The sequence below is a fragment of the Octopus bimaculoides genome, chromosome 1, assembly GCF_046866305.1.
Source record: "Octopus bimaculoides isolate indiv1 chromosome 1, ASM4686630v1, whole genome shotgun sequence".
Lineage (NCBI taxonomy): Eukaryota > Metazoa > Mollusca > Cephalopoda > Octopoda > Octopodidae > Octopus > Octopus bimaculoides.
In genome coordinates, this window is record NC_142928.1 from 158,364,837 (window position 1) to 158,383,430 (window position 18,594).

The following is an 18,594-nucleotide window of genomic DNA, read 5'->3' on the forward strand; positions in this document are numbered from 1 at the left end:
GTATCCACAGCATAAGTAGATGGTACCATCATCATTTTACAATTACTTCTTTATGCAGGCATGGGTTAGGTGGGTCAAACGTCTTGCTCATATGTTCATTTTGGCATGATATCTGCAGCTGGCTATTCTTCCTATCACTTTGCAAATTGAACTAAGTATATTTAACCATGACATCTTGAGTTGACTCCACCTGTACATTCCTTTCCTTCTCACTCAACTAGGTGTGTAGACAGTGACAATTTGTCTTGTCACATGGGTGATGTGATAAGAGGGTAAGAGAAAAAACAAAAACTGTAACATCAATGTATTACACCTCATGTTATTTGCACATTTGTTTAACATGTCTATGAGTGAGAGAGATAACATACATTCTCATACACAATTTACATGTTTCATAGTGCGTTACAGGACTTTTCCTCATGTGCACAGTAAAATCTACATTAAGTGCACAAACAGTCCGACAAAGTGAGCATTTGTTGTTCTAACTTTACACTGATATTGTCCCTATTTACAGCTACAAGAACTGGGACAGCTAAAGTAAAATTTTTACCAGCTCAATATAGTGCATTATCAGTGACAAGATATGAACCAGCCACCTTTTAGTTCATTGGTTGATAACTCATCATCAGCTAATTAACTAATTCTATCCAACAAATACTGAATATGAAAAAAGAAAAATCATAAAAGGACTTTCTTGGAGAAGTGTATATGTAAACAAATTTTTTTTAATAATTGGAAAAATGTGAGGAATCATCACTATTTCTATCCAACATTTTAGTAAAGTTCCAAATAAACTGTATTGAAATAAACAAATTCATTGTTACAGGAAAAACAAATTTATTTAAGAAATTATGTGTTGTGATGTACTTTCTTTTACTTCATATATTTGTCATCAAATTTCTGTAAAAGCTTTGCTGAAGATTTGGCATCATAAAATAATTTCTTCACTTCTTCAATTTCTTCTTTACCAATGCCATCTTTTCCATTTATTCGAGCTAATAAGTTAGCTGGTGTTAGAAGCTGGACAGCATATCTAAATTAAGAAATAAGAAAATTGTCAGTTTGTCAATACCATACAAATAAATGGGAAATTTGTCAAGAATTTGTCATCTAACTATCAAGTCACAAAAAGGAACATATAAATGCTACTAAAAGTAGTAACAGATCTTCTTCAAATCATACATAATTGGAACAAATATAGATAAAATGTAAAGAGTACTTTTATTTAATCTAGAATCAATCTAGAATATTAAAGTATTACCTGAGTGTGGAATTAGTTCCAGTCAAGCTGAGTAACTGTAAAGATTCATCACTGATGTGAATTGATTCAGTTTGTGAGCGAATACCTAGGATCTGTTGAGGAAAAGGGTCAATGACCAAAATATAAAGACTCTTCTTTTAAAGAATTGCACATTTCTAAATTAATGAATAATAAACAATCAAATTTCAATAACTGAACAAAAACCCTAACCAGTTGGTATTTAATAGAATTCAAAACAATTTACTTGAATGGTGATAAATTCATTGTCCCAAACATGCCTAAATTTTCATTCAAATGATTATATGATTATTTGAAATGTAATAATTGTTTTGTTTGCCTTGAAGTTAGAAAAGTTTTGTAACAAACCTGATATTATACATTATCTAATTTTAATTAGAATTATTTGGCCAATGTAATCTAAATTTTGTATTTAATGTTTAATGTTAGAACAAAAAGTAAAACCAAACACTGTACCAGTTCCAAATTCAGATATTTGTTGTCACCTACATATTTTTAAAGATCTGTTTGTAGATAGTATTTGTTTTAATAGCAAGAGTACCTTGTTTTCAACAACTGAATTAAAAAGGAGCTGGTACAAAACTGGAGTAAAAATATATTCTACAGACAATAAAACGATTTATAATCATTGCATCATTCTACCTGACGATCATCAATTGTACAATGTTCTCACAAATCATCAATCGTACAGAGTTATCTTAGCAACCATCAGTCTATACAGCTACCTTACCAACCATAAATTCATAGAGTTATCCAACCGTTGTTACTAGTACACTAATGATCTTTGGTCACATAACACAACTTGGACTCAATGTTTTCTTCTTGAATTAAACCTGCTTATCAGTTTGAATTTTATAATTGCCTCTTTTAGATTGTAGAACAGCACTAAAAATCAAAATATTGTTCTTTATTATTTTAATGCCTTTTTTAATCATATTTGTATTTAAGAAAACTAGGTTAAATTTGAAAATTATTCCAAATTTGGAGGGATTTAGTAAAATAGTTAACTTTTCTGTTATAAAGTGTGTACAAACCTGCATCATTTCCTCTTGTGTATAAGGTAGTGTTCTAATGATCATGACTCGGTCTAAAAGATCAAGTGGAATGCCATGGGAAGATACTATGTCTTCAGTACCCCTGAAATTGTACAAATACATCATTTTAGTAATGGAAGAAAAAAAAAAAATTATACTGGGACTTCAAGCTTTGCCATAGGAACTTGATCAACTCTAAAATGATTAATAAATTGACTCTACTAACAGTATAGAGTCCCACCATCAGTAAATGGTGTTTGTTTTCTATAAACTACACACACACACACACGTCCATGCATACATATTAGCTGATACTTGATCAAAAAAATATTTACATCTTACATTGCAAAAAACTAAGTAGTTAAAATGGTCACCATCACAGAAAAAGAATAAAAGACATAACCAAATCGATAGTTTTCAAAGGAGCGCTGCAGTCTAAAAACACTGACACTAGCGCATGCTTGGTATTTAATCAAACTCAAAGAAATAATTGGCAAAGATGATATCAGAGAAACTTAAACTCAGAATGTGAAAAAATGTAACCAAATGTCCTGTATCTAATTCAATTCTACCATTTCTACAACTCAACTACCCTTGTAGAGATAACAGAAAACAAATATAACCCCTTTAACATTTAAACAGACCATATCTGGCCAAAATATTCTACCCGTTTTATGTTCAAACCATCCAAATCCAACCTCTCGCACCTACCCTATAATATTAATAACAATAACCTTACAATAAAATAAACAATCACATCATTGAAATTTCAAAGTTACAAGATAATGCTTGATTAATTCAAAACAACGTGAATAAATGAGTATTACAAAGTAATTTGAATGCTAAAGGGTTCAATTATGTTGTAGCTGCCTGATTTTTATTATTTGTTGAAAGCAAGTCTTGATCTAAGCTTGTGAAGGGACTTTTCAGATGACAAGTGGAAATAAGAAAGATTAAGATGGTTAATACAGAGTTTGAAAGGACAAAGTGTAGCATGAGATGAGAAGAAAAAGATGAGTTCCACAAAGTAATACATTTTAGAATAAAAACCATACATAGTTTTATTTCTGTACTGACTTCTTTGAATTTTAATTTTAGTTGAGGTCATCAACATTTGCCTTTCAAGACCTTCCGTCTTGTACAATCCTTTTTAAACAACTTTTGGTCCTCCAGTTTCCCTAAAGGCCTTTCACCAAAAGATGTCATCAGTCACTGAGGTGAAGAGAATCTCATTTGCATGTGATTTCTCTCAATATTTACATTGCAAGAAATGTTTTAATATGACAAGGCTGCTAATCCATTTATCACTCTCACTCTCACCACCAACCTGGAGAATCAGGTCCATGTTAGCAGCCTGTTACATGCCTACATATAGATGCCATTCATTATATCTCCTGGATGGATCCCTACAAATAAATGGGGAATTTGTCAAGGATTTCAATGGAATACCATTATCACCAAATGCTTGGTTGAATGATTCTTTTTAATAGTTACTGCCCTCCTACATAGGTTGGAATATTACACCATGTTCATACACTTCATTTTTGGCTTTGTTTCCATAGATATATGCCCTTTACCATAATATCAAAACTACATATGTTGTCATGTCCCTGATAAGCCTACACTGCCTTAGGGTGCACTTTACAAAATATTGGATGCATTTTATTATAGAACCACTTTACAGTGTACAGGGTATATTTTATTACGGCACCAAGAATACAGAGGTTGTCATGTCTCTAATAAGAATAAAGAGTCCTAAGACCCTACATTGTCTTGGTACACAAACAAGCATGCACATATGTATATAGATACATATATATTTATGACAGACTTCTATCAGTTTCTGCCTACTAAATCTACTCACAAGCATTTGGTCATAGTAAAAGACATGTGCATAAGGTGCTGCACTGTAGGTAAGAACTCATAAAGCCATGTCTGCCCTTATACGGCCATGCCTGTGTCTATACTAAGATAAATAATAGACACTTCTACCATGAATTCAATTCAATCAATAAAGTTAAATATCATTAAATAATCTTACCTGATTGAACATTTGCCTCGATTGGTAGCAAAGATGACAATTGGAGAGATGGAGGATTCTAGAGCTCTATGTAAATAGGTGAAACATTCTATGTCGAGCATATGAACTTCATCAATGAACAGAAGCCCCGGAACCAGTTCAGCAATTCCTTGGTCAATGTATGTATTTACTACTTTGTTTATCTCTTTACGCAGTTTATCTGAAAAAAAAAATGTCATTAAAAATATACACTTCATTCAGGAAAGTTTCACAACAAAAGATTCCAATTAAAAAGAATAAATCTTACCAGTGATTTCAGTTTTCTTTGGTTTCATTAGACTACTCATCATTGACATTACGTCTTGACCACCCTAAGAAAATAATTAAGGTAACAATATTAATGAAAAACAAAATAGCATCTAAGAGAATGCAACAAAATAAAATTTTATATAGACACACACACACATATATAGTTGTTCACTTTACAACTGTTTTCCCATGCTAACATAGGTTGGGTGAATACATACTGAAACACTGTTTTACAGCCAGACCATCTTTCAAGTAAGGGTATCATTTTATTCCACTTGTCTTTGAAAGTGCTGAGCAAGTGAATGACTTGATGCAAAGAGCCAACAAACTCCACTCCTAATAAGCAGGCACATTCAGGAAAAATGCAAAATGTAAACATTATGATGCCTGTGTACAAACTGCAATGCTACATGAGTGAGACATGGGTTTTGAATGCAGACGACTTGCAAAGGCTAGAAAGAAATGAAGTTAGCCTGCTCCATTGAATGTGCAACATAAGTGTGTATGAATAACAAAATGTAAACATGTCGAGACCAAAATTGGGCATAAGTGTAATCAGGATGACTGGAGATGTGCAACGCTGAGAAGGCCTATCCAATTTGGCAAAAACTGAGATTCTGTAAACACAATGTGTGTGTGTGTATAAATTTCTCGCTCTACACCACATCATCAGTAAACTCCAACTCAAGAGCATATGTCTTTCGTTGGTGTTTTTGTGGCTAGTCTTGGACCAAATGCAGTTTGCCAGCCCATGTGCAGGATGTTTTTAGAAGACACCACCTGTGTAGATGGCCATTGGCTCACAATGCGGTCATCAATCCTTTGACAGGTCTTGCTTTTAGTCCTGCAGAATGTCCACAGCAGCTGTTTCACCTGGCAAGCCAGGTGGAGGAATCAGTGTAGGTGCCAACCACTCAACCATGAAACAGGTAATACTGGATTACATGGTACCAGCAGCAGGTTTTCCTGGCCTGACTGTATATCTTAACTCTTAGTATAAAGTCACTTTCTTCTACTGTAGCCCCACCCAATCAATGAAAATCTTCAATCTTGCAAGCTGCAATACAACCTCACTAGTGCTGATCTACCACAAAAAAAGGGTGTACAGTACACTCATAAGTGGTTGACATTAGGAAGGGCATTCAACCATAGAAACTATGCCAAAGCAGATACTGAAACATGATGTAGTCTTTGGACTTGACAGATCCAGTTCAACAGTCATTATTAAAGCAATGATTTTACAACTGGATGTTCTTCACAGCATCAACTATCAGACAAGCATCTTCCACCCACCAGGTATCTTTTAAAATACTTTTCCTAGTCAGCTGAATACAATAAAAAATATCCAAAGAATTTAGAAACTTACCTGTGGGTGTGCATTAGCTGTATCCAAATCATGCAGAGTGACATCCTGAATTACCTCCTTTTTCTTGTGGACATCCCCTTTAGGTAAAGGAACATATTCTTCAGCTTCAAGATCAAATTCTGTAGCATAGCTGTCAGATCTTCCTTGTCTCTACAAGAATAAAGGAAAAATAAGCCTTTAAACATTTATTTATTTCTGAAGTGATATTTCATTTTCAACTTCATATAACTTTTTCTATTACATCTTACATTTCAATAAAAAAATAAGAGAACAATCAAAATTTTTTTACATAGAAAATTAATGAAATTCACAAATTTGACCAACATAAATTTCAAAATTAACAATTAATTCAATTTTGATTGCTTCATTACACAAAGCTGTAAAACCACAGCAAAGTAATTCTTTTCCTTTACTGGTTTCAGTCATTGGACTGTGTGCATACTGGGTTTTTTAGCTGATCGTATCAACCCTAGTATGTATTTCATGCCATCTCTGGATGAAACACATTCTGATCTTTGTTAATCAAATTAAGTTACCTTTTGATATAACAGGATGCACTTCAATGCACAGTTTAGACTGGTATACACAGATATACATACATAAGGAAATAAAAAATTCAACTTACTTTTACAGCACCACTGTTTGATTCAATGTAGATCACATCACCGACTTCAACCTTCTCTTTTTGTAAACTCTCAAAGATGGAAGGGTCTAATTTTAATTGCTTTGTTCCTTTTGCAGTTTTCAAACCAATTATCACATGACTTACAGTCTTGCCATAGCCTGTATGGAATTGCCATAGTTTAAAAGTAAAACAGATTAGTATTCAACATTTATATAAAGTACCACCAACTCCCTATTTCACATTCAAGCATTTGGATTGACTCTTAAGAAGAGGGAGTTCTTAAATTAGATGATGTCATATGAAGTCATATAGAAAAATGCTGAAAGAAACCCATTTAGCTCATCCTTGCACAGAAACCAGGATAATTATACTCATCATTAACATCATACTCAGTGACATAGCATGTGCAACACACCATGAAATAATTTTAATTCCCAGTTACAGCTAATGTTATTTGCAAAAGTTATGAATGCCAGTTATTTTATTTTCCTTCTAGTTCTTAGGTAGAGAGGCCAAGATGAAAATCATGTTACTTAGAGGCCAGCAAAATATACTATCTTCACCACCCATACAACATTAAGATAGTAACAAATCTTGAACAATTTTTCTCCTTTAGAATTACAGCAAACTAGAATTTGTTCCTAATATCCATGCTTTCTCTACAAGTACAAGCTTTCAGAAGATGAAGTTGAAACATAGATCATATAAGCCTTAGGGAAACAGATTTGTTGTTAAGCTATCTGTGTGGCTAAAGCCTTGGCAAAAGCTATAAACTCTGACAGAGAAGAGGGCCATTACCCTGTGAATAACTGCTGACATACAAAAAAAAGAGCTAAGGAAGAGATGGATGAGTTAGGTACTGTTAATAGAGCTTCTTAAATTATGGAAGATGGCTAGAGCTCACAAGAGACAGCTGAGACGCAGCATATTTTTGATTAGAAAACATTGGTAAGGGATGAGTTCTAGAGGACTATAATTATAAGATTATGTAAACTATACAGTTATTGATTTCACAACTAAAACATATTATTGTTGTAGACAGAAATTTAGAATGGGCAGGAGAAATAATTTAAAGCAGGTGGTAGGAGAGATATAAGAACAAACATGTTTAGTAGAGTAACAAAGATAGGTCAGCCCAAAATGGATTCAAAAGGTAAGACTGTTTAGTGAGGTGGGTTTCATCATCATTGTTTAACGTCTGTTTTCCATGCTGGCATGGGCTGGACGGTTTGACTGAGGTCTGGAAAGCCAGAGGCTGTACCAGGCTCCAATCTGATCTGGTAATGTTTCTACAGCTGGATGCCCTTCCTAATGCCAACCACTCCAAGTGTAATGGGTGCTTTTTATGTGTCACTGGCACAGGAGCCAGTCAGGCAGGCCTGGCATCGATCATGTTTGGACAGTGCTTTTTATGTGCCACCTGTACAGGAGCCAGTCAGGCAGCCCTGGCATCAATCAGGTTCGGATAGTGCTTTCTACATGCCACTGGCATGGGAGCCAGTCAGGTGGACCTGGCATCGACTACATCTGGATGGTCTCCTGCTATTGCCTCCACGAGGCCCAACATTCAAAGGTTATGTTTCACCACCTCATCCCATGTCTTCCTGGGTCTACCTCTTCCACAGTTAGGGTGTAACACTTCCTCACACAGCTGTCCTCATCCATACATAACACATGACCATACTAGTGCAGTTGTCTCCACATTTGATGCTTCTTATGCCCAACTTTTCTCTCAGGGCACTCACACTCTGTTGTGTATGCAAACTGACATTACACATCCAGCGGATTATACTAGTTTCACTTCTTTCAAGCCTACGCATGGCCCATGTTTCACTGCTGTGTAGCATGGCACTTCGCACACATGCATCATACAGTCTACCTTCATCCTGAGCAAGAGGCCGTTAGTTGCCAGCAGAAGTAGGAGCTCCCTGAACTTTGCCCAGGCTGTTCTTATTCTAGCAGCTACACTCTCAGAGCAAACACCCCCACTACTAACTTGGTTGCCTAGGTAGCAGAAGCTGTCAACTACTTCTAGTTTTTTTCCCTGGCATGTGACGGAATCTGTTTTTTGTATATCTTCAGTGTTTATTGCCCTGTGCGTCTGCAACACACAAAAACTATCTTCTCGATCAACCTTCCTTTGATATTGCTGCACCTTTTTTGTGTCCATAGCTTACACTGGGTACATTGTATGAAGTTTCTACCCATGCCTTTTCTACAGATCGAGCAGGGCCATCTATCTGAAAGGGTTTGTGATTTGTCAGACTTCCTACTTACCAAGACTTTGGTTTTTGCTAGGTTAACCCTAAGGCCCTTTGATTCTAGACCTTGCTTCCACACCCTAAACATCGTCTCTAGTTTTGGCAGTGACTTGGCTATTAGAGCAAGGTCATCAGCATAAAGGAGCTCCCAGGGGCAGCCTGTGCTGAATTCCTGTTATTGCTTGGAGGACTATGAATAAGAGGGGGCTGAGGGCTGATCCTTGGTGAACCCCTACTTCTACCTGGAATTCGTCACTATACTCGTTGCCAACCCTCACCTTACTAAATAGCTAAAATTTTATCTGTAATGTTATCTTAGCTGTTATGATCTAAGTTACTCTAGCCAAGATCATTTCCATTTTTTAAGGCAGGATGGTGTGATTTCAGAGAAATTTGACTGATATTACCAGCAGGTCAAATGATTGTGGAGAGGTTCCATTATGTTTTAATGTTACAAAATTACTAGCACTATATAAAGTAAAATTCTGAAATACAAATATATTTACCGCCCATTGGGTTTTCTGTTTCTGCTGGTGTAATTTCTGTGACTTCTCCTTCATAAACCTCCTTAGTCTCTTTTATACGCAAGCCAATGGCACGTCGAAAGTTTTCCATTAAAACTTCTGTCTTCTTAATTTCACTGGAATACACTTCACTTCCAACCATTGGGCAGAATGGAACTTTGCTGCCAAGCTCTTGAGCAATAGCTAATGCAATAGCAGTCTATATAAGAACAAAATAAAATATATAAACATTTTTGTTGAGAGTAAAAAGTGTTCATATACATCAGTGTATATGGTCACATGCATCTTTACATTAAATATGTGATGGAATTTAGTACCTTTCCTGTTCCAGGAGGTCCTGCGAATAGCACAGCTCTTCCTGCCATTTTCTTGGATCGAATCATTTCTACAATAACTCCAGCAGCCTAAAAATACAAGTTCATAACAACAAAATTATTACTGTGTTGAAAGTATTCACTATTTGCACTTGTGTTTCAGATACTAAGTCAGACATTTTAGATAAATAAAACAATTTAATTCTAGGCAATTGTTTCTTGTCACAATAATTAATTCAAGTAAACTTGGAAACAGGAACCTGGTGTAGCCATATGGTTTCACCAGTCCTCAGTCAAATCGTCCAACCCATGCTAGCATGGAAAGCAGATGTTAAACGACGACGATGATGATGATGATGACATTGGTATGATAGTACATCACCAGATAGAGTGAACATACTGAAAAAACTACATTCCTAAATTTTATCACTGAATCTCTAGACTCAAATTAAAAACAAAAACTCATTCTGTTTAGTCATCTCACTAAATAGATTACAATTTTTTTGCAGATTCCAGATGTAGTTACAGAAACATCAACTAAATGAAAATACTGAATTTTATATCACAATTCTATGCAAACTTGCCAGATACTGTAATTTTGGGCCATAATTGTTGATGTATATTGAGAGGAAAGCGTTAGAGATCCATTTAAGTCCAAAACCTCCTTTGACTATATTTGATAAAAGCCACTTTTAAACTTGGAACAAGCAATCACTCAAGCTCAATTTCTGGAATCTGCCCTAGAAATGCAGAAACTTTTCAGTCTTCTCACCTTCTCAGTACCATATCTGAAACTGGAAATTTGCCACACCTGCAAAATGGGTGGACATTTTTCATGAGTGTGTTGGCCAAAAAGAGTCATGACATTAGCATCAACAACCCTATTACAACAAGCACATGTTAATAAATTACCCTTATAAAAAGTTACCATCAGCATATGTATGGCTATTCAATGCATTAATATTTTACTTCCTTCAGATAGTGTTGTCAACTTCATAGAGGAGGATACTTGCCAGAATCCCTAATTCACAACATCCTGGAAACTCAAAGCAAGCTGATTGTTCATCAATCCATATTTAAAACCTCTTTTTGTAGCTTTTGAATTCAAAAAGAATGTATTTAAATGCTTTGCCTGACTTGTGTTCCCCTATAATCCAAGGACATGACTTTATAAAACAATACAACTTTCTAACATTAAAAAAAATATAAAAAAACATGTTTCTATGTTGGTGACCCCTTCTTGCTAATTTTGCTCAACTACATAATAATTTGAAACTGATTGCTACTAATTTCTCCACTTATCAGATTTAATAATAAAGAGATTAAACGACTTCTTGATGTTAGTAATATCAAGCATTCAGTTTTTCCCTGGTAACTCGGAAAAACAATGCCATGTTATCAACTATTTCCAAAGAGTAAATCCCTACTACTTTTAGCTGCTTTTCTACTTTCTAATATTAAAAATCGAGTGCATTCTATCTTTTAATAAATTCTACAACAAACTAGATCTGAAAGCAGTATACTGTCAGATTCTATTCTACATTAAGAGATAAACATTAAGCTGATGTACTTTTATTCTACATTGCAAGGTTAGCCTTTGGTGTGACTAATGCTGTGTAAATGCTTTTCAAAGTGTGATGGATAGTATACTTCTCAACAATGACATCAAAGGCATTCACATCTCTTTCAACAAAGCTATTATTGTTGATATAACTATTGAAGAACACAATGGTAACTGGACTATTTCAATTAATAAGAGACTCGAAATTTTATTGAACAATGATATATGATTTTTCTATCAACTATTCATTTATTAGCTAGGACATAAAATATATCTTTCAGTCATTGTACTACAGCCATGCAATCTGACTAGAAAGACTGGGACCTTTTGTTAATCAGCCAATGTCTAGCAAAGCGAAACAAATACATGTTTAGATACTATTCTAAATGAGTACCTTGATTCTTGAAACTAATTCAACCTCTAAAACACTACTTTTGATGCTAGTCATCCGTTTAAATCATTATCATCATATCATCACCACCATTTAATGTCTTTTTTCAATACTGGCATGGATTGGATGGTTTGACAGGAGCTAGCAAACTGGAAAGTTTTAGCATGGTTTCTATGGCTGGATGCCCTTCCCAATGCCAACCACTTTACAGAGTGTACTTGGTGCTTTTTAGATGGCACCAAACTCTTATCCATCTTACTTGCAATGCCACTACATGTTCACATTCATGCAGCTAGAACAGCAATCTTGAGAGTCCTTTCGCAAGACAATTTCTTGTTCTGAGTAAGACTTCTCACCAATTGAAAAGAAGGTTCATAGAAAGTTTTAGAAAATGGCAAACTATTTTTACTCAGAGGCTATTTTATATTATAAACTCATCAATCAGTGATCTCATTCATATTTAATCACATAGAGAAAATAATAACTTCAGTTTCCTCATAGCTCAACAAGGATCTGATAAGCACTAGAAAGACTGAATCTTTAAAGTACTGATAAATTATGAAATTGTTACTGCTATTTCCAGTCTAAGTGATTTATGTTATACTTTGAAGGTTGGCAGCCAATCATTTGAAATAAAAATGAGCATGTTCACACTTGTTCTTCAAATGTTTTAGCCAAATGAAATAGTTTGATTCTTGGCAACTGTTTCTTGTCACAACAGTAGTTCAATCTAAGAGCTATTAAACAAGTGAAAAAAGGTAATAGCTGAGAGAACATAATAGTAACAAATTCTATATAAATACATAAACTGCATGAATAATGAATGAAGAGATGAAAAGTAGTCACTAACTTCACAGCTTCCCACTGTCATTAACAATAGCTTCTACCAAACATGTACATTTTCCCCCCACCGTTTCCTCAAATAGTACCTTTTTTTTTTTTTGTTACAATACATGCTAGGACTTGCATTATTCTGTGGCTACTGTAGGGTTTGCATGGATTGGACAGTATTTACTGAGGTAGGTTTTCTACAGCTGGATGCCAACTCTTACTTGTTTCCAACCAAGACAATATTTCCTTACTGTTAGATATGTTTTCACAGAATATTGGACATATTTACACTACACAATATTAAGATAAAGATACAAAATATGCTTCTTTCAGTTTCTTTCTGGCAAATCCGCTCACAAAGCATTGGTTGGCCTAGGGCTATAGTAGAACCAACTTGTTTAAGGTACCTCACAGTGGAACTGAACCTAACTTCTTGACCGCACCCAGATCTGTGCTTACATGACAGAATGGATTAGTGGTTAAGTGTTTGAGAGAGTACATCTCCTTAGATCAATGGCATCTCAAACCACATGCACATGAATATCTGAACAATAACTCTATTCTTTCATGAAAATCTTCCGTTTGATCCATTCCTTTCAATGCTTTCTCTCTAACTCTCTCACAAAATTATAAGACTACAAAAACCAATGTCTGAGTGTCTATGCAGTTGCTCAACTGACTAAAAATTGCAGCAACATTTCCTTCAAATTACACTTTAAAAGAAGGAGGAAACATTGGATAGAGTAGCACTGCCTCAGAAGGACAAAGATTGGATGGTCACAGCTTAAATACTTTTGATCAGCTGGATCAGGATGGACCTGAGGCTAAACATCAAATGATCTTCAGAATTTGCTGGCTATTCATTCAAACCTAGAATTTGAATCTATTTCTCATTGATAGTTCTTTATTTAATTTTAAGTATCACAATTATGGCTATGCTAGCGAACTGCCATCTAGCTGAGTTAATCTCTCTAACTCCCAACCAAGCATTACAGCAAGACTGTCCTGTATTAACTGGTAGACTTATTTCATTGGCCAATGTAACATCACTACCTGGAATCATGGGTGCAATTAGCAGAGAATGCTCTGTTGCAAGCATTCAGGCCTGGCCACTAGTCTGAAGATATCTTCTCCCTCCTACTAGTCTTGGAGAATCTGATAAGAGCCATAACAGCGACATTCTTCCTGACTATATGAGGGGTGCTGACAAGTTCCTGACTTTAAGGGTATCACAAACGGCCTGCATAAATGTGTGAATCTGAGAGGGGATTATTTTGAGTAAAATCATAATTAACTCATCCTCCTGTATTTTCTTTTACCCAAAGCCAAAAACTTTTCAGCACACCCTCGTATGATAAAACAAAAACTTCCCTTTCCTCTTTATTACTTTTTTAAAATCCAAAACAGATTTTCTAACACATTATTTAACGGGGAAAAAAAAAAGAGAAAATTGGAGATCTTGTCGCTTATTACACACAAATATTATTATTGTGAAGGCGCGTGGCTTAGTGGTTAAGGTGTTTGCACTCACGATTGCAAGATCATCGTTTCGATACCTAAATAGACGGTGCGTTGAATTCTTGAACAAAATACTTCACGTTGCTCCAGGCCACTCAGCTGTAAATGAGTAAACTTGCGACGGACAAGCGTTCCATTCGAGAATATTGGCCTGCCCACTTAGTCAGAGGGGTGGCATCATTTGAAAGCTACAGCAATGCGTGTAAGCACATTGTGACTATCGGTGTATAACAGCATACGATGCAGTGATATATTATTAAATCTGAGCATTCATCGTCATCCAGTTACATGTAACTATCAAAAGCCGTTGACAGATAGCAAGATTTTGCGTTTATAGCCTGCAAGGTGCTATTTTGCAGCAGATGCATATATTTACAGCTGAGTCAACTGGAGCATCGTGAAATGAAGTACCTTGCCCAAGAACACAACACGCCGATGGAACCGGGAATCGAACATACGAACCGAATGCAACTGTCGGTACTACTAAAGCAGCGCGGACCCGAACGCGCAGTCGCGCGTCCGCGCTAGCTAGTCGTGAGTGGTCGATCCTAACCCTAACCCTAAACACGTATTCATTTGCACACGCGGGTTAGGGTTAGGATTAGGATCGACCACTCAAGACTAGCTAGCGCGGACGCGCGACTGCGCGTTCGGGTCCGCGCTGCTTTAATCATTAGGCTACGTACGTTCACTTTAATAGTATGGATTTATTTAAAATTAATTTTTAGAAAAATGTTTAAAGAAAAAAAAAATCAGCTTTCGTTTTCTTTCTCTCCACAATCTGCGTCTTGCATGTTTTCTTTTTCCTTCACACATAACCAGATGTCAGCGTCTTTTATTTAATAACGAAACAAATAGAAGGGGTAATTTTTGTACATTTAGGTCAAACAAAACCACTTTTACATTTTCGTTTATAATATACGAAAAATACAATAAAGAACCACATATTAATTAAAGAATGACTACAAAGACTATGTTGTTGGTCCGCTAGAAATAGCAGCGAAATCTCAAATTATGGTTAACATGCACTTTAATTTCTTTTTACGACGTGAAGTTGCATGTTAATCCAAATTGTAGTCTAAAAACCGATAGAGGGTCAAACTAAAGGGCTTGACCCGGTGGTAAATAATAGGTGTAAAACAACTTCCTGAGAACGAATATGAAGGAAAAAACACACGGGGGAGTAGGGAGAGGCCTCGGAACATTCGCATCCTGAATGTTCCGAGACATCTCATCGGAGCCAAGAAACAAAAGAAAAATAGTGTAATAGATGTACAACGACATGCTCTGAACGAATATAAAAAAAAAAATGCGCTCCTGCGAAAGGCGGGGTGAGGAGGACTCGGAACATTCACATCGTCGCATATATTAGACAACGTAGATCTTGATGTGCAGGAAGACGAGACAGTCGTGGTTAGAAAACCTTTGATAATATATGTTCGATTAAGGCTGATAGAGACTATTCCGAAATGGCTTTTCAAAAGAAAATAATTGCCCTCGCTTTATGTGTAGGAAAACTCAAGGCGTATGAAGTGAGCGAGCCGGTATCTAAGCAATATCAAATCTCAAAGAGAAACAGAATTAGTGGCGGGTGAATTGTTTTTTGTTTTTATGGGTCTTAGAACGAAGGCCTGCAGAAAAAAAGACAGATTTCCAATAATATAGCATAGGCGAATGCGAAAATATCAACTTCATTAACGCAAATAATGAAGTCGATGGCTTAACGTAAAATTCAGGGAAGGAATAAATTCAATCCATGAACTGTAAAACAATATATCTCCTCACAGAATATTAAAAAAAAAATTGGGTTTATGTAGGAAAAATATACATTAGGAATAAAATGTGAAATCGTATAAAATTAATGAAGTTTTTCTTTTCATGCATGTTTCATCTTGTCTTTTCAATCAAAACATGGCATAACTACAGGGTTTTACCCCCCCCCCAGACTTTGGGAGGTCATAACTTTCAGAAAAATGAATATTTTTTAATGAAATTTTCTATGCATATAGTATTTACTATGTAGAATCTGGGGGGGTAAAGCCTGTAGTTATGCCCAAAACGGCAAAACATTTACCTCGCGGGCTAATTCCTGACCAACAAGCCCAGCAGCAGATTGAATTGCATAACCATTTTCATCTAAACCTAATCCTTTCACATGGCTGTGTGACGCAATACGTTGAGACTTTGAATTACTCTTTACTTCTTCAATCTTCATCTTGAGATGTTCTTTTCTTAATCAACTTCAGTCGACAACGATAATTCCTTCTCTCCGTCCAACTGAAAAATGGCGTTCACGTGTGCCGTAAACCGGGTTATGACATTGTCGTTCAACACAACTATCGTGAACAATTTTTTTTGTTATTCTTGTCGAAGAATTATGAATTGACGTAATATTACATAAAAAGAAAAAAATTAAATTAAATTAAGAAAACAACGGAATTGCTAAAATATTATGAATGTGGGATAATCATTTTTTTTTAAATAACGGAAATGTACGGCATAGTTATAATTTCTAAAAACAAAAAGAAACATATACTGTAGGGTGGAAAAACCTTTGAATAAACATTGAATTATTTTACAAATAATTCCCTGTGTATATAATATTAAACTTAAACATAGATATCTAAAAACTATTTACTTTTTTTTTTATTAAATATTATATATATAGAAAACCATGTTGCTTTTAAATTAACGACAGTCAAACAGTTTCTTAGTAACACATTGTTATGGCAACAGTAACTATGAATGTAATGTAATTAATCCTTTATAGTCAATGTTTCCAAAGACTAGTTTCCCCAAGAGACAAATATACAGTGCACCTCAACAAAAAGTAGTGTTACTTTCTGTAATTACACTAATAATGTTTTGTTTGTGAGGAGACAAAATATCAATTTGTACAGATCGTTATTGCTGTGCATAAATAACCAAACTGATAGGTTTGTTTTTATTGATTGATATAATTATCGATGTATTGATGTATTTTGCAAGGCAATTCTCATGTATAAGTGATTTTATTGATTTAGTTATCGATATATTGATATTATTGATTTGGCTATTGATATATCGATATTATCGAAATTGTTATCAGCGTTTCAATATTGATATATCAATATGTGTCGGAGTTGGACTTGTTTGGCAAGTGACTTGGTCTGAGAACGTGTGTTAAAACTGAATAATTACATTATGGAAGGCTCATTTTAACCACTTAAGAACACACACAAAGTATTATATTCTCTCTCTCTCTCTTATTATTATTATTTCTATAAAGTACGGCCTTTTATGAAGTGTTAAAATGTTTTGTACTAGTCATTGACCACTAGCATAGCTAGAGGGAGGCGGTCCACTCCAGGCGGCGCTTTTATAGAGGCGGCACCACTTTTGGGCCTGCTGTAGGCAATATGTATTTTTTGTGGGGGCCCAGGGGTGGCAAACTGAAGGGACGCCCCTGGCAGCACACACTCTAGATACGCTCATGATCACGGACACATTTCCACATGCAGTTAAACTGTATTCGTGACCAGGTCGCAGAAGTGCGACGAAACTTGTTGACGTTTCATAATAGACAGTACTGTTAAGAAATTAAACGTCAAATGAATGTAAAAATTTCTGTGCATTCTTAAATGACTAAAACAACTTCCCACTCCTGATAAAATTGTTTCAGTTTGTATTTGTGTTAATATTTATTGATTTCCATGTTACAAACTAGTATTAGATAGGGATATCCTATGTGGCCGTTCTTTTTTTCTTTTTTTTATTTTTCTAGAAATAGTAGCCAAATTTCCTTCAGATCATAACCCATCGTCTTAAAAAATAAATGACTTGTTGATTTCTTTTCAAGATTCCCTGTGTCTGAAAAAAAAAAAAAAAAAGGGAGAAAAGAAAAAATGTCAGACATTTTCAGAAGGATCCTAAGCTTACTGGATTAAACTCGACCTGAGCTTAACAACAACTGGTATTTATATTATGAGTCACGAAGATATTAAAGAAGTAACCATATCCAAAAACTATTTAACTCTAAATGTTAAAGAGTAAAATTAACTGACCTTTTATCTTTCATATACATCCTGGATGCATTACAGAAATAGGTTCACCTGAATATTTGACTGGCACTGTATTTCATTGTTCCTAAAAGAACGAAAAGCAAATTTGGCCTCAGTAGGATTCAAAATCAGAATACTGCCAAATATTCTAACAATTATGCCAATCCAGAAGCATTTTATCCAATACATTACTATTTCTACTTATATATTCTTGTTTTTCAGTCCCCAGGTCAATTCTTATCATGCAGATCTGCATTCAAAAGTGTTTTCTGTCTTTCTTTTAAGGAGAGTTTAGTTTGAGAAAAAAATTGTTTGCTACTTTTAGCAGGTTGGCTGGCTACATAGTAATTCCCCAATATGTTAATTTCTACCATTATATTGTTACTGATATTGTTATTGATATGGAGATAGGCAGCAAAATAAATGCATTGCAGTTTTTAATTTCGTACCTCTAGATCTGGAGATTGAAGCTCACTTAGATCAACTTCATCCTTGAATCCATGGAATAAGTAAGTAATGAT

At 35.1% G+C, this 18,594-nt stretch overlaps 2 protein-coding genes across 5 annotated transcripts in view; one reads left to right on the top strand and one right to left on the bottom strand.

The window, feature by feature from the left end:
• Nucleotides 1-817: 817 nt before the first annotated feature.
• On the bottom strand, nt 818-16,332 carry LOC106883175 (ruvB-like 1). The gene is made up of 10 exons (XM_014934095.3): nt 16,108-16,332; nt 9,736-9,822; nt 9,401-9,617; nt 6,634-6,791; nt 6,009-6,158; nt 4,641-4,704; nt 4,355-4,553; nt 2,314-2,416; nt 1,262-1,353; nt 818-1,033 (listed from the first exon to the last, which is right to left on the bottom strand). Exons 1-10 carry the CDS (start codon nt 16,246-16,248, stop codon nt 874-876), a joined length of 1,371 nt encoding a protein of 456 aa, XP_014789581.1. The 5' UTR covers nt 16,249-16,332; the 3' UTR covers nt 818-873.
• A 455-nt stretch (nt 16,333-16,787) lies between these two features.
• The window catches only part of LOC106871403 (coiled-coil domain-containing protein 146), a 53,764-nt gene continuing 51,957 nt past the window's right edge, over nt 16,788-18,594 (top strand). Inside the window, exons 1-2 of one of the 4 annotated variants that reach the window (XM_089361287.1) lie at nt 16,792-16,969; nt 18,529-18,582. The gene's annotated coding sequence lies outside the window, so the exon portion shown is untranslated. Of the gene's footprint in view, nt 16,970-18,507; nt 18,583-18,594 lie in introns of all 4 variants that reach the window. The other 3 variants (XM_089361284.1, XM_089361290.1, XM_089361292.1) reach the window with 3 other exon arrangements.

Coding starts and splice junctions, on each gene's coding strand:
- LOC106883175 (XM_014934095.3), bottom strand. CDS start 16,248: ATGAAGATTGAAGAAGTAAAGAGTAATTCAAAGTCTCAACGTATTGCG. Junction 6,159..6,633: donor CAAACAGTGGTGCTGTAAAA/GTAAGTTGAATT, acceptor TTATTCTTGTAG/AGACAAGGAAGATCTGACAG. Junction 4,705..6,008: donor CAGCTAATGCACACCCACAG/GTAAGTTTCTAA, acceptor TTATTTTCTTAG/GGTGGTCAAGACGTAATGTC.